General features: G+C 38.0%; 1 protein-coding gene across 1 annotated transcript in view; it reads left to right on the top strand.

The window, feature by feature from the left end:
* The window catches only part of ICA1L (islet cell autoantigen 1 like), a 64,593-nt gene that overhangs the window by 40,377 nt on the left and 8,065 nt on the right, over positions 1-16,151 (top strand). The window contains exons 9-11 of the mRNA XM_024738408.1: positions 1,555-1,598; positions 13,066-13,140; positions 16,043-16,151. The exon at positions 16,043-16,151 is cut by the window's right edge and continues 191 nt beyond it. Coding sequence (XP_024594176.1) covers positions 1,555-1,598; positions 13,066-13,140; positions 16,043-16,151 — 228 coding nt within the window. The remainder of the gene's footprint in view (positions 1-1,554; positions 1,599-13,065; positions 13,141-16,042) is intronic.

Here is a 16,151-nt window from a genome sequence, read left to right as displayed (position 1 = left end):
CCAGGGATCAAACCCGTGTCTCCTGCATTGGCAGGCGGATTCTTAACCACTGCGCCACCAGGGAAGTCCGAAAGCTACCTTTTGAGTTAACTAACAGATTCCAAAGCACTTCACCTTCTCTTCCATTCAAAGTGTTTAAAACACCATCTATGTATTCTGTCGTTGGAAATTTCATCCCAAATCAAAGTATCTGTTTCCTCTGTAGGCTTATTTTGTAGTATTTGCAAATAAATACTATATTGCTTTTTAAGTGTCTTTAAAGGCTTATTTTTAAAAACCCTCCAATACTAGAGTTGTGAGGTTATACCCCTGGAATAATAACTAAATCTGGTTCAATTTCTTTATCTCATTTTTTTATTATTACACCAGATGGATGATATAAATTTCCAAAATTAGTATTGGTTCGGAATGTTTTAGGCAAATGTGCCTTCTTTTGTAAGCATCACTTTGTTGTTCAAAATAGAGTACTCCATTTTTTCTGCAGTTCTTCATTCCCTCTAGTTCCCAAGTATTCTTGAGCAAAACCTTTTTTTTTTATACATCTTTATTGGAGTATAATTGCTTCACAATGCTGTGTGAGTTTCTGTTGTACAACAAAGTAAATCAGCCATATGCATACATATATCCCCATATCCCTTCCCTCTTGAGCCTCCCTCCCACGCTCCCTATCCCACCACTCTAGGTCTTTGCAAAGCACGGAGCTGATCTCCCTGTGCTATGCAGCTGCTTGCCACTAGCTATCTATTTTACATTCGGTAGGGTATATATGTCAATGCTATTCTCACTTTTCCCCAGCTTCCCTCCCCACCCCCGTGTCCTCAAGTCCATTCTCTATGTCTGCGTCTTTATTCCTGCCCTGCCGCTAGGTACATCAGTACCATTTTTTTTAGATTCCATACATATGCATTAGCATATGGTATGTGTTTTTCTCTTTCTGACTTACTTCACTCTGTATGACAGACTCTAGGTCCATCCACCTCCTACAAATAACTCAATTTCGTTTCTTTTTGCAGCTGAGTAATATTCCATTGTATATATGTGCCACATCTTCTTTATCCATTCGTCTGTCGACGGACACTTAGGTTGCTTCCATTTCCTGGCTATTGTAAATAGTGCTGCAGTGAACATTGTGGTACATGTCTCTTTTTGAATTATGATTTTCTCAGGTTATATGCCCAGTAGTGGGATGAGCAAAAAACCTTTTAATGCTTGAAAACTAAACTTCATACTTGATGGCGTTGGTGACAGATGTTCTCTGTGGTATAGTATTTAGCACAGCGTTTACCATGCTGAACGCAGTGCTTGGTGCTTCATCAATACTCAGTAAATATACATTGAAAGAATAAGAGGTGAAGGATTATTTTTACAGTCTGTGTAGCTCTAGAGAAGAAGATTTGTCTCAGACAGATTTTAGGAGATCTACTGGACAACTATTTTATATGTCTCCTCAGTTTAAAAAAAAAAATTTTTTTAAGCCACATAAAACTGTTTGTAGAGTATGAGTCCCAAATGTATTTTAACCAAAACCTTTGGATTTTTTTGTCTTTACTTTAGGTTAGTTTTCTCAGATGAGGAAGTGAGCTTGGGAAGTGAACCAGGTAAGAGGGTAAATTCATTAAAATGTGAAATGATCACAGTTAAATGCCAAAACAGTTTGTTACAGCCTTTGGGGATTGTGTTAATATCCATTCAATTAAAAAATGTTAAGTCCCTTTGTAAGCCTCTTCTGTACAAACTTGAGTTCGCCTTTTTCCCCCAGCTTTATTGAGGAGCTGTAATTGACATGTAACACTGTAAGTTTAAGGTACACAGGGTGATGATTTGGTATATTCTAGTATTGCAAAATGATTTTCACCATAAGATTAGTTAACACATCTATCATCTCACATAGTTACCATATTTATTTTGGGCATAAGAACATTTAAGATTTACTCTCTTAGCAATTGTTTTTAACTATAGTTACCATGCTATATGTTAGATCTCCAGAACTTACTCTTCTTATAACTGGAAGGTTGTACCCTTTGGCCAATCTCCCCATTTCCCCCATCCCCCAGGCCCTAGCAACCACCAGTCTACTCTCTGTCTCTAGGAGTTCGGCTTTTTTAGATCTCACATTTAAGTGAGATCATAGTGTCTTCCTCTGTCTGACTTATTTCACTTAACATAATGCCCTCTTGAGCAGCAGTGAGCCAGTGCAGCAGTGAACTGAGGGTGCAGATGCCACTTCGAGATAGTGATTTCATTTCCTTTGTATATAAACCCTGAAGTGGAATTGCTGGATCATATAGTAGTTCTATTTTTAATTTTTTGAGGAACCTCCATACTGTTTTTCATAATGGCTATACCAATTTAGACATTCCCACCAACGGTACACAAGGCTTCCTTTTTTTCCACATCGCCACCAGCATTTATCTCCTGTCTTTTTTATACAGCCATTCTAACAGTCGTGAGGTGATATTTCATTGTGGTTTTGATTTGTATTTGATTTCATTAGTACTGTTGAACACCATTTCAAGTCTCTATTGGCCATTTATATGTCTTTGGTTGGAAAAATGTCTACTTTGCCTATTTTGAAAATCAGATTTCTGTTGTTGGTTTTTTTAATATTGAGTTACATGAGTGTATTATATATTTTAGATATGAACCTCTTAACACATCTGTGGTGTGCAGATATTTTACCTATTCTGTAGATTGCCTTTTCATTTTCTTGATCTTCTTTTTTTTCCCAGAGATTTTTAGTTGGATGTAGTCCCACTTGTTTATTTTTGCTTTTGTGTCTTGAGCTTTTTGTGTCACATACCAAAAATCATTGCCAAGACCAATGTCAAAGAGTTTTTTTTGTTTGTTTGTTTTTTGTTGTTTTTTCTTTGCGGTACGCGGGCCTCTCACTGTTGTGGCCTCTCCCGTTGTGGAGCACAGGCTCTGGACGTGCAGGCTCAGCGACCATGGCTCACCTAGACCGGGCACGACCTGGACCGGGGCACAAACCTGTGTCCCCTGCATCGGCAGGCGGACTCTCAACCACTGCACCACCAGGGAAGCCCTAAAATGTCTTTTGATTGGAGAATTTAATCCATTTATATTTAATTATTGATAGGTAAGGATTTACTAATGCCATTTTGTTCATTGTTTTCTGACTGTTTTGTAGTTCCTTTGTTCCCTTATTCCTTTCTTGTATCTTCCTTTGTGACTTGATGACTTTTTGTGGTGGTATGCTTTGATTCTTCTATCTTAACTTTTTATGTACCTATTACAGGGTTTTTTTTGGTGATTACCATGAGGCTTACAATAAAATGTCTTATATTTATAACATTATTTTAGGCTGATAACAATTTAATTTGATAGCATACAGAAACTCTATACTTCTACTTCTCCTCCCCTCACATTTTAGGTTATTGATATTATAGTTTACATGTTTTTTACATTGTGTGTCCAATAACAAATTACTATAGTTTTTGTTTTTTGGTTGGTTTTTTGCGGTATGCGGGCCTCTCACTGTTGTGGCCTCTCCCACTGCAGAGCACAGGCTCCGGACGCACAGGCTCAGTGGCCATGGCTCACGGGCCCAGCCACTCTGCGGCATGTGGGATCTTCCCAGACCGGGGCACGAACCTGTGTCCCCTGCATCGGCAGGCAGGCTCTCAACCACTGCGCCACCAGGGAAGCCCACTATAGTTATTTTTAATATGTTTGTTTTTTAACTTTTAAACTGGAATTGAAAGTGATTTATGCACCACTGTTACAATATTACAGAATCTGACTATGACTATATATTTACCTTTACTGATGAGTTGTACACATTCATGCATTTTTACAAGGTTAATTTGCATCCTTTTATTGCAGCTTGTAAAGTGCCCTTTAGCATTTCTTGTAAGGCAGGTCTAGTGGTAATGAACTTTCCCAACTTGTTTGTTTGAGAAAGTCTTTATCAGGTCTTCATTTCTGAAGGACAGCTCTGCTGATACAGTATTCTTCATTGACAGTTTTTTTTTTCCAATATTTTGGATATATCGTCCCACTCTCTCCTGGCCTGCAGAGTTTCTCCAGAGAAATCTGCTTATGGTTTTATAGGGTTTCCCTTGAATGTGACAAGTCACTTTTCTCTTGCTGCTTTCAAAGTTCTGTCATTGACTTTAGACAGTTTAACTATAATGGGTCACAGTCTCTGGTTGGGTGAAGTTGCTGCCCCTGCTCTCAGGTGGCAGAGGTGGGCAGGCTACTTGCTAGGCTCTGTGTTCAAGCAGTTCTGCTGGCTGGGCTCTGTGGTAAGGTGGTGCTGTGCTCTAGGGTCAGACAGTGTTACTAGCTGGGCTCTACAATCACCTCCAGTCAGGCAGGGTCGCTGGCTGTGCTCCCTCACCAGATGCTGCTGCTGCCTGGCCTCTGCATGCAGGTGGGGCTGCAGCAGGGCTTCACAATCTGATGCAGCCTCAGCCTGTACTTTGTGATCAGGCAGAGCCACAGGCTGAGTTTCGTAATTGGGCAGCACTGTGGATGTGCTCGGCTTCTGGGCAAGGTCGCTGGCCAGACCTCCTGGTAGGGTGGGGCCTCATACTGTACCCCACCGTTGGGGGGTGTCATTGACTGGGCTCCCTGCCTAAGTGAGACTACAGGATGTGCCCAGCAACTGGGCATGGACATAGGCTGGGCTTTGCTGCCAGGCAGGGCTATAGACTGGGGTGTGCTGCTGGGCAGTACTGTGAGCTAGGCTGGGAGGCTCCCCAGGGTCCCTTTTAGGGCATCCTGGTCAGGTGGGCTGGGGCCATGCTCCCCTGTTGGGTGGGGCTGCTGACTTGCTTCCCTGCCTGGGCAGGCAATAGGATATGCTCTGCAGCTGCCCCAGGTCTCAGTCCAGGCTTCCTGGTCAGGCGAAACTGGAGGCTATGCTCAGCAATGAGTTAGCTTTCAAGCAGTACCTAATTAGAGGGTCCAGTTATCTTCTTTAGGGAATTCTGGTCTTCTCTAAGCTAGAGGTGCTTTTAGTGTAGATGTTCATTTCACAGGGTTGTATGATTGTTTCAAAGTTATCCTCATATTTAAATTTGTGTTATTATTTTTGGTGTTCTTATTTTTTAATAAATATATATTATATGTACAGTCAACATATATATGAATTACTGTAGCTTTTGAGCCAGAAAAATTGGGTTTGAATGCTGGCTTTTTTTTAAAACAAGTCATTTATGCCTCTCATTTTTCTTATCTGAAAAATGAGTCATACACTCTTGCCTTGCAGGACATTAGGGCTAGATATATTTATCAACTATATAGCACACAGTAGGCATCCAATAAATGTGATAGGTATTTTTAAGTATACACATAAATACCATATTGATAAAAGAAACTATTTAAGAAGCTATAATAATCATGAGCTCATATATCTAACATACCTTCAGACTTCTGTTCCAAAGGTTAGCTAATTTTGCATGCATAATCCTGTACCTAAGTAGAGAACATTTTTTTAACAGTCATAAATGAAATATAATGGACATTGTTGTAGTTTCACCATCCATCTATAGTATTATTTTGTCTTTTAAAGCCTGCTGTATCAGCAGTTATGTCCCTTTTTTATTGAAGTATAGTTTATGTACAATATTATATGTTACAGTGTACAACGTAGTGATTCAGTTTTTAAAGGTTATGCTCCATTTATATTGGATTGGCCAAAAAGTTCTTTCGGGTTTTTCCATAACATCTTACGGAAAAACCCAAACGAACTTTTTGGCCAACCCACCAGTTATTGTAAAATATTGGCTATATTCTCTGTGTTATAAAATATATCCTTATAGCTTATTTTATATGTAATAATTTGTACCTTTTAACCTCATACCCCAAACTTGCACTTCCCTCTTCCCTCTCCCTACTGATAACTACTAGTTGGTTCTCTATATCTGTGTGCCTGTTTTTTTTTTGTTATGTTCACTAGTTTGTTGTATTTTTTAGATTCCACATATAAGTGTCATCATAGTGTTTGTCTTTCTCTGTCTGACTTATTTCACTTAGCATAATACCCTCCAAGTCCATCCACATTGCTGCCAATGGCAAAAATAAACTCAAAATGTATTGAAGACCTAAATGTAAGGCTGGAAACCAGAAGTCCTAGAGGAAAACATATGCAGAACACTCTTTGACATAAATCATAGTAATATTTTTTTGGATTCATCTCCTAAAGCAAGGGAAATAAAAGCAAAAATAAACGCGTGGGACCTAATCAAACTTAAAAGCTTTTGCACAGCAAAGGAAACCATCAACAAAATGAAAAGGCAACCTATGCAATAGGAGAAAAAATTTGCAAATGATATGACCGATAAGGGGTTATCCAAAATACATAAACAGCTCATACAACTCAACATCAAAAACACAACCTAATTAAAAAATGCAGAAACTAACACACCATTGTAAAGCAATTATACTCCAATAAAGATGTAAAAAAAAAAAAAAGGGCAGAAGACCTGAATAGACATCTTTCCGAAGAAGACATACAGTTGGCCAACAGGAACATGAAAATATGCTGAGCATTGTTGATCATCAGAAAAATGCAAATTAAAACTAATGAGATATCACCTCACACCTGTCAGAATGGCTGTCATGAAAAAGACCACAAATAACAAATGTTGGTGAGAATATGGAGAAAAGGGAACCCTCGTACACTGCTGGTAGGAATGTAAATTGGTGCAGCCACTGTGGAAAAAAGTATAGAGGTTTCTCCAAAAACTAAAAATATGACCCAGCAATTCCACTCCTGGGTATATATGCAAAAAAAAACCCCAAAACAGTTATTCAAAAAGATACATGCATTTCAATGTTCATAGCAGCATTACTTACAATTGCCAAGATGTGGAAGCAACCTAAATGTCCATCAGTAGATGAAAGGATAAAGAAGATGTAGTGTATATGTACCCAGTCATAAAAAAGAATGAAATTTTGCCATTTGCAACAACATGGATGGACTTAGAGGGTATTCTGCTAAGTGAAATAAGTCAGAGAAAGACATACTGTATGATGTCACTTATATGTGGAATCTAAAAAATACAGCACACTAGTGAACATAACAAAAATACCCCAGGCACACAGATATAGAGAACCAACTAGTAGTTACCAGTGGGGAGAAGGAGGAGGGGAGGGGAAAAATAGGACTAAGGGATTAAGAGGTACAAACTACTGTGTATAAAATATATAAGCTACAAGTATACATCGTACAACACAGGGAATATAGTCAACGTTTTATAATAATTATAAATGGAGCATAACCTTTAAAAATTATGAACCACTATGTTGTACACTTGTAACATATAATATTGTACATCAATTATATTGCAATAAAAATTTTTTTTAATTAAAAATGGTCCTGGGGCTTCCCTGGTGGCACAGTGGTTGAGAGTCCGCCTGCCGATGCAGGGGACACAGGTTCGTGCCCGGGTCCGGGAAGATCTCACATGCCGCGGAGCGGCTGGGCCCGTGAGCCGTGGCCGCTGAGCCTGTGGGTCCAGAGCCTGTGCTCTGCAACGAGAGAGGCCACAAGAGTGAGAGGCCCGCGAACTGCAAAAAAAAAAAAAATGGTCCTAATAATAGTTGAAGATGTAAAAATCTTGGATTTTTTTTTTTTTTTGTCATTCTTTTTTTTTTGCCATACTGCATAGCATGAGGAATCTTAGTTCCCCAACCAAGGATCAAACCCTGGCCCCAGCAGTGAAAATGCCAAGTCCTAACTCCTGGTCCACCAGGGAATTCCCCTACCTTGGAGGGTTTTTTTTTTTGGTCTCTGTCTATACTGGGTTGCAAATTAGGTAGAGATGTGGGAAACACTCTAAGAAACTGGCTCCTAGTGTAGTAATAGGGCATAATTTATCCCAATATAGGCCCAAAACTTAGAGATAATTTTTTTTTAAAATGTTTGCCTATGGGTTTTTTGTTTGTATGTTTGATTTTTTAATGTTAAACATTAAAAGAAATATGCTGTCTTTTAAGTACATATGTTTGATCTTTCCCTTCATATGAAATCACTACTCTAAATGAGAAATGTGGAGATGCTGCTCACAGCTATGCACAGCTCTTAGAAGAATAAAGCAGCCTTTGAATTAAAAGTACAACATACCCTGTTAGGAACACAGATTTGAGCCAGGCTGTCTCGTTTGAACCTGAGCTCCACTGTTAATTAATTGTGTGACCTTGAGCAAGTTACTCGACTTCTTGCCTTACTAGTGCCTCATCTGCAAGGTGGGGATGCCATGGTTATGGTGGCATCCGGTAGGGCTTTTATGAGGATCACCAAGGTTAACGTGTACCAAGCCCTGAGAAAAGCGCCAGGCACTCAGTAAGCTCTGTAGCCACATTAGCTGTTACTAGTTTCCAGGTCCCCAAACCATGCAGTATAGGATATGGAAGTTTGGCACAAAAATTGCATCAACTTCACAGTTTTGCCAAGTGTCAGCTCGTCTTAGAGCATCTGTCCAAGGCCTGTGCTAGGCCCAGGGAACACAGAGATGACCAGCTCCACTCCTCCACCAGGAAATCCTGAGTCTGATACAGACATGAGCAAATAAACCAGTAGAAGACAGCATGGGGAATATTACACACGTGTTATTAACTTGAAAAATTATAATCCTCAAGGAATAACCTCAAGTAATAATGTATTGTTAAGTGTATTTGTTTTCTATTGCTATGTAATGAATTATCACAGATTTGAAAAAAAAGCACAACATATCCAATCATTTATTCATTCATTCAACATAAAATGAATACCTGGGGCTTCCCCGGTGGCGCAGTGGTTGAGAATCCGCCTGCCAGTGCAGGGGATATGGGTTCATTCCCTGGTCCGGGAAGATCCCACATGCCACGGAGCAACTAAGCTCGTGTGCCACAACTACTGAGCCTGTGCTCTAGAGCCCGTGAGCCACAACTACTGAGCCTGCGTGCTGCAACTAAAGCCCGCGTGCCTAGAGCCCGTGCTCCACAACAAGAGAAGCCACCGCAATGAGAAGCCTGCGCACCACAACGAAGAGTAGACCCCGCTTGCCGCGCGCAGCAACGAAGACCCAACACAGCCATAAATAAACAAGAATATCTGTTGTGTCAGAGACATGGAGAGCAGGCAGAACAAAATATAGTTGACCCTTGAACAACGTAGGGGTTAGGGACACCAACCGCCTCCCCACCCCTACCCTCTGACCCCCGTGCAGTCGAAAACCCACATGTAACTCTTGACTCTGCCAAAATTTAGCTACTAATAGCCTACTGTTGAATGGAAGCCTCACTGATAACAATCAGTTAACACATATTTTGTATGTTATATGTATTGTATACTGTATTCTTACAATAAAGCTAGAGAAAAGAGAAAGTTATTAAGAAAATTATAAGGAAGAGACTTCCCTGGTGGAGCAGTGGTTAAGAATCTGCCTGCCAATGCAGGGGACACGGGTTCAAGCCCTGGTCCAGGAAGATCCCACATGCCATGGAGCAACTAAGCCCATGTACCACAACTACTGAGCCCTCATGCTGCAACTACTGAAGCCTGCGCACCTAGAGCCCGTGCTCCACAACAAGAGAAGCCACCGCAATGAGAAACCCGTACACCGCAACAAAGAGTAGCCCCCGCTCGCTGCCACTAGAGAAAGCCCACAAGCAGCAATGAAGACCCAATGTAGCCAAAAATAAATTAAAATTAAAAAAAAGAAAATTATAAGGAAGATAAAATACCTTTACAGTACTGCGCTGTATTTATGAATACAGTACATTTACATTGTTTACAAGATGGGTCATCTATCAGTACCTACATCAATATTGTCTTACATAATATAAAACACTGTAGATATTATATGTATTACTAACACTAGACATCAAAAATAAAAAGATAATGTGAAAAAGAGATTCATATTTATTTACAGGTGTAACAATTCATGCGTCTCTAACAAAGAAGCAGGAATATGATTGCATTATTGTAGCCTAGTGTAACTGCTAGACTGTTTGGATGCCTTCGGTGTTAACTCTGGGGCTCTGGATGGCCAGGGGCATTGTCCAATTTCAAAAGAACTTTAGAAGTCAGTCCCTTCCTGGCAAGGAACTTCCTGACTTCAGGGACAAAGCATCAGTGAAACCGATTCAGAAAAAGGGTTTTCATGGTCCAGTCCTTCTTGTTGTACAGCCAGAAGACTGGCAGCTGGTGTTTACCTTTTCCCTTCAAGGCTTGGGGGTTAGCAGCTTTATAGATGAGGGCAGTCCTGATCATGCATCTGACTGCATTTGCACAAAACAGAAGAGTTAGCCTATCCGTTCCTGCCTTAAATCCTGGTGCTCACTCCTCTTCCTTACTAATAAATGTCCCTAGTGGCATTTTTTTACCAGAATAGGACAGTTTTGTCTGTATTAAAAACCTGTTCAGGCAGATATCCTTTCATATCAATGATTTTTTTTTTTCTCAATGATTTTCTTAATGTCATCTGGGAACTCGTCTGCTGTATGTTTTTCAACACAGTTTCTCCTGTTATCTTGACCTTTTTTAAGCCAAACCTCTTTTTAAAATTATCAAACCATACTTTACTGTCATTGAATTCTCCAGCATTAGATCCATCACCTTCCTTTTGCTTTAGATTGTCATATAATGACTTTGCTTTTTCTCAAATCATATTAGTCTATAGGTACGCCTTTCTTATAGCAATCCTGCACCCACATAAAAGCTGCATTTTTTTTTTTTTTTTTTTTTTTTGCGGTACGCAGGCCTCTCACTGTTGTGGCCTCTTCCATTGCGGAGCACAGGCTCTGGATGCTCAGGCTCAGCGGCCATGGCTCATGGGCCCAGCCGCTCCGCGGCATGTGGGATCTTCCCAGACTGGGGCACGAACCCGTGTCCCCTGCATCGGCAGGTGGACTCTCAACCACTGCGCCACCAGGGAAGCCCAAAACTGCATTTTTAATACGAGATAAAAAGGTACTTTACCAAATGTGTGAGGTTTTTGCACCTGCTGGCACAGCTGCAGTGATGGCTTCATGAATTTCCTTTTGTTTTTTTTTTACAATGGTCCTTACCCTGGATTCATTTATCTTGAAGTGGGCAACTGCAGCTGCATACCTCAATCTATGATACATACCAAGCATTTCAACATTTTCTTGTAATTTTCTGTGCTTCTTGGAAGCACTTCCAGCATCACTAGTGGCACTTCCTATGGGTCCCGTGGTGCTATTCAGAGTTTACAGTATTACCGTAAACAGGAAAAATACGCAAGACTTGAGAGATCAGTTTTTACTGTGATACACAATTTATTGGAGAAAGGAAATGGTCGTGTGGCGATGATTACTGTCACATGGCATTTTAAGCTGATACTCCCAACACTTGAACTCACTGCAGTAGCAACCGGAGGTGGCTATGAAATTACTACAGTTAATTTTATGTAGTTATGATTTAATTACTGCATCTTTACGTTTGTTTACATTTCTCTCAGCTGCAAATTGTGCCATATCAATGTTTGTGTGTCTAAGTTTTGATAAATTTTAACTTTTTGTAATAGATTTGTGTGTATTTTATGGTAGTAAATGATACAAATAGACTAGTATGTACATATATTTTATGCATTCATGACATACCTAACTTTTTCTTAATGATTTTGATATTTCTTGACTGTGAGGTTCTTCTGTGAGTTTTTTCAAATTGTCACAAATCTCCAAAATTTTTTCCAGTGTATTTATTGAAAAAATCCACATATAAGTGGACCTGTGCAATTCAAACCCTTATTGTTAGGGTCAGCTGTATAAAATGGCCTTTCGGAGACTATAGAATGAGAACAAATCCACCAGGGAAGGAATAGGCTTTGGAATGTGAAAAACTTTATTTAATTGAGGTATAATTGACATATAACATTGTGTTAGTTTCAGGTGTACAACATGATTTTTGGCTATATGTATACACTGCAAAATGATCACCACAGTAAGTCTAGTTAATATCCATCCTCATACACAGTTACAAATTTTTTCTTGTGATGAAAACTTTTAAGATTTACTGTCTTAGCAACTTTCACATATGCACTACAGTATTAACTATAGTCGACATGCTGTACATTACATCGTTATGACTTATTTATTTGGAAGTTTTGTGCCTTTTGACTCCCTCCACTCATTTTGCCTCCACCCCTGCCTCTGCCTCTGCCTCTGCCTCTGGCCTCCAACACTGTTCTCTACATCTGTGAGCTCGGATTTTGTTTGTTCTTTAGATACCACATATAAGTGAGATGGTACGGTATTCGTCTTTCTCTGATTTATTTCACTTAGCATAATGCCCTCAAAGTCCATCCATGTCATTGCAGATGGTAAGATATCATTCATTTTTTTATGGCTGAATAATATTCTATTGTGTATATGAACCACATTTTCTTTATCCATTCACCCATCGATGGACACTTGGGTTGTTTCCATATCTTGACTATTGTAAATAATGCTGCAATGAACATGGGGGTGCATTTAACTTTTTGAAATAGTGTTTTCATTTTTTTGGATAAATACCCAGAAGTGGCATTGTTGGATTATATGGTAGTTCTATTTTTAAATTTTTTGAGGAACCTCCATATTGTTTTCCATAGCCACTGCACCAATTTACATGGAATATGAAAACTTTTAACTTTCAAGAGGGCATAGGTATAACAGAGGACCTGAATACCTGTGGGTATTACAAATTTATTTGTATATATATATAGTGTTATATATATACATATGTGGTTTTTATATATGGTTCTTTAAATTTTTAGATATATGTATTATAATCTGATGTGGTCAATTGAACAGTTTGGTCACATTATCATAAAATACTATAGTAGGGGGGCTTCCCTGGTGGTGCAGTGGTTGAGAGTCTGCCTGCCGATGCAGGGGACACGGGTTCGTGTCCCGGTCCTGGAGGATCCCACATGCCGTGGAGCAGCTGGGCCCGTGAGCCATGGCCGCTGAGCCTGTGCGCCGCAACGGGAGAGGCCACAACAGTGAGAGGCCCGCGGACCGCAAAAAAAAAAAAAAAAAAAAAAATACTATAGTAAATAAGCATGCTAAATTTCTTCTTGTTCAGCTATCTTTTATGTGCTTTTGTTTCAGCAACTGAAGATCACAAGGAAAAACATTCTGGAATAAGAGAATTTGGAGCACCTCAGTTTTCTAACTCTGAAAATGGTAAATTATAATTTCACTATATATATGGATAATTTATTATTTAAAATTCTTTAGTTTTTATTTAATATTTATTTCCATAACATGAAAATCTGTATAGGTCTCTACACAGGAATGCAATCCTATACTTCTACTTTGTAGCACATGCCAATGGAAATTAAATAATTGCTTATTCTGTATGTTTCGGCCCTGTGGAATGTATCTCTGTAACTGTGAGGACATGTGGCACTGTGTTTATCTTACTATCTCACGTGTCTCTACCATCCAGCAATGTAGGCACTCAGTAAATACTACCTTGAATGTCTCTGCCAAGCATTGCAAACATTTTCTCCTAGTTTGTCTTTCGACTTTTCCTATAGTTGCTTCTTGCCATGAAAAAGTTTTAAACATTTTATGTAGTCAAATTTATTAATCTTTTATTTTATTGGATCTGGTTTTTGTCATATGCAAAACCCAGGTTAGAGGAGTTCGTTTGTTTTCTTCTAATATTTGTATAGTTTTATTTTTTATATTTAGATCTCCAATTCATTTGGAGTTTATTCATGCAATATGGCGTTAACAATGGATTAAATGTTATCTTTTTGCAAATGGCTATCCTTTATATTATTTTTTTAAATGCCATGTTTACCCCAGTAATTTGAGATAACTTCCAATCATATGCTAGATTTCTATATGTATTTGAGTCTATTTCTGGACTTTCATAGAAACTTTTTTGTGTGTTTTTGTATCTGGTGGGACTAGTATCTTCCTCTTCGTTTCATTATTTTCTTAACTATTCTTGCATGTTTATTTTTCAATATGAGTTTTATGTAAAACTGTCTAGCTCCATAAAAAAACTCATTGATACTTTTATTGTGATCACATTAAATATGAAAACTGACAGCTTGCTGATGTCAAGACAGCCTAAGCAGAAACAAAGGGCATCTTTCTATTAAAGTTTACTTGTCTATCTTTCAGATATAGTTTTTTCTTAGAGGTTTTGAACATTTCTTGTTAAGTTTATTTCTGAATATTTTATTTCCTTTATTGCCATTATAAATGACATTTTCTTTCCATTTTATCTTTTAACTGGTTATTATTTTGTGTATTGATACAATTTTTGCATGTTAACCATATATCCTGCTACCTTGCTGAACTTGCTTATAGTTTGTTTTATCATTGATTTTCTGGAACATTCCAGGTATGCCATCATGTCTTCTGCAAATAGAGATAGTCCTGTTTTTTCTTTATCAATTCTTGTGACTGTAATTAATTTCTTTTGTTTAATTGCATTGGTTACTACCACCAGAACAATGTGAAATAGTATTGTTCCTGATCTTAGTGTCAATGCCTGTACTGTTTCTGAATTAATTAAGATGCTAGCTTTTGGACTGAGGTATATATTTTACAGTGTTAAGTATCCATACATTCCTGTTTTCTCAAGAGTTTTTATTAGGAATGATTGTTGAATTTTGCCAACAGGTTTTTCAGCATCTATGCCCTGTGAAAACATCTAGGCCTGTGATTTTTTGTGTTTTCTTCTCTATGGAAATTGATCTGTTTAAGCTTTCTATCTGTACTGGGACCAATTTTAGTAAATTATATTTTTCTCAGAAATTATTCATTTTGTCTAGGTTTTCTAATTTATTTACATAGAGCTGTACAAAATCTCTTGATTTTTTAACAGCTTTATCAAGGTATAATTTAAGTACCATAAAATTCACCCATTGTAAGTATAAAATTCAATGACTTTTAGTAAATTTATAGAGTTGTGCAACCATCACAATTGTCTATTAGACTATTCCCATTACCCCCAACTTCTCTCATGCTTGTTTGCAATTAATCCTTCTCCTACTCCCCCACTCCCGCCAGGCTAGAGCGAATTTTCATCTGGCTGAATTGAGAAGTGGGTGGAAGAGAGTGGTTCTTAGGTCAAGTCTTTCATTCTTTCTAAATTTTAATAGATTTTCTTGAGTAAATGTTTCTACACTTGGTGTGTGTCCTTGGAACAACTTCCAGAGACTTTAAATGGTTGTTTTTAAAATCATTTTCACCAGTTACTTAAAACTGATGTGCGGGTCCCTAGACCTCATCATTCTATCATGCTGGAAGCCCCTATCTTTCATTTTTATTGGTAATGATAAATAAATATTTATTTATTAATGATTAATATTTTATTGATATTTAGGGTCATGATTTTTCATGTTAGTTGTTATTTAAATATCCCATGGATTATGATATGAAATGTCTTTATCATTTTTCAGAAATTCCATTACCCTTCCAACCAAGAATTGTTTAATAGAAGGCATAAAAATGTGCAAGTGGAAGAGATTTTTATCTTTCTGGTTTCATTAAAAAAGTTGTCTCATTTTATTGCATTATAATCAGAGTATGTTGTTCGTAATATTTCTATTTTAAGAAACTGATTTGTGTGTGTGCCTTAGTTATAATTGATTTCTGTGAATTTTCAGTGTGTGCCTGAGAAAAAGGTACATTTTCTGTTAGGGTTTGCTTATATTCAAGAGTAACTACCGTGTTTTTTTATGCTGTTTAGATCTTTTATATCTTTACTTTTGTCCTCTTGGCCTGTTTTTTTACTGAGAGTGGTATATTAAAGTCTCCTATTTTTAATTTGTTTCAGTTTCTCCTCGCATTTCCTGTTTCTGTCTTACATAGATGGTTGCTTAATTATTTTATACATAAATATTCATAACTATTAATATTTTCATTGTGAAATGTGGTCATTTTGATCTGTAGCCTACCTAATTAGAAATTATTTTCACATAAACTCCTAATCAGTTTAATTGTTCATTAAAAATTATGTTAATAAAGTATGAGAACAATGAAACAAACTTGATTTGCCCTATATCCTATTCTCATTTCCTCAAAAAGAAAAAAACATTCTGTTTTTATATTCACTCAACAGTTGCAAAAGATGTACCTGTAGATTCATTGGAAGATGATTTTGAGAAGGAATTCTCATTTCTGAACAGCCTCCTAAGTCCTGGTTGTTGGAGTGCTAGTGAATTTTCCCA

The sequence above is a fragment of the Neophocaena asiaeorientalis genome, unplaced genomic scaffold (assembly GCF_003031525.2).
Source record: "Neophocaena asiaeorientalis asiaeorientalis breed wild unplaced genomic scaffold, Neophocaena_asiaeorientalis_V1.1 scaffold258, whole genome shotgun sequence".
NCBI lineage: Eukaryota > Metazoa > Chordata > Mammalia > Artiodactyla > Phocoenidae > Neophocaena > Neophocaena asiaeorientalis.
The sequence above is the reverse complement of the archived record's forward strand: the minus strand, read 5'-3'. Positions and strand labels throughout refer to the sequence as shown.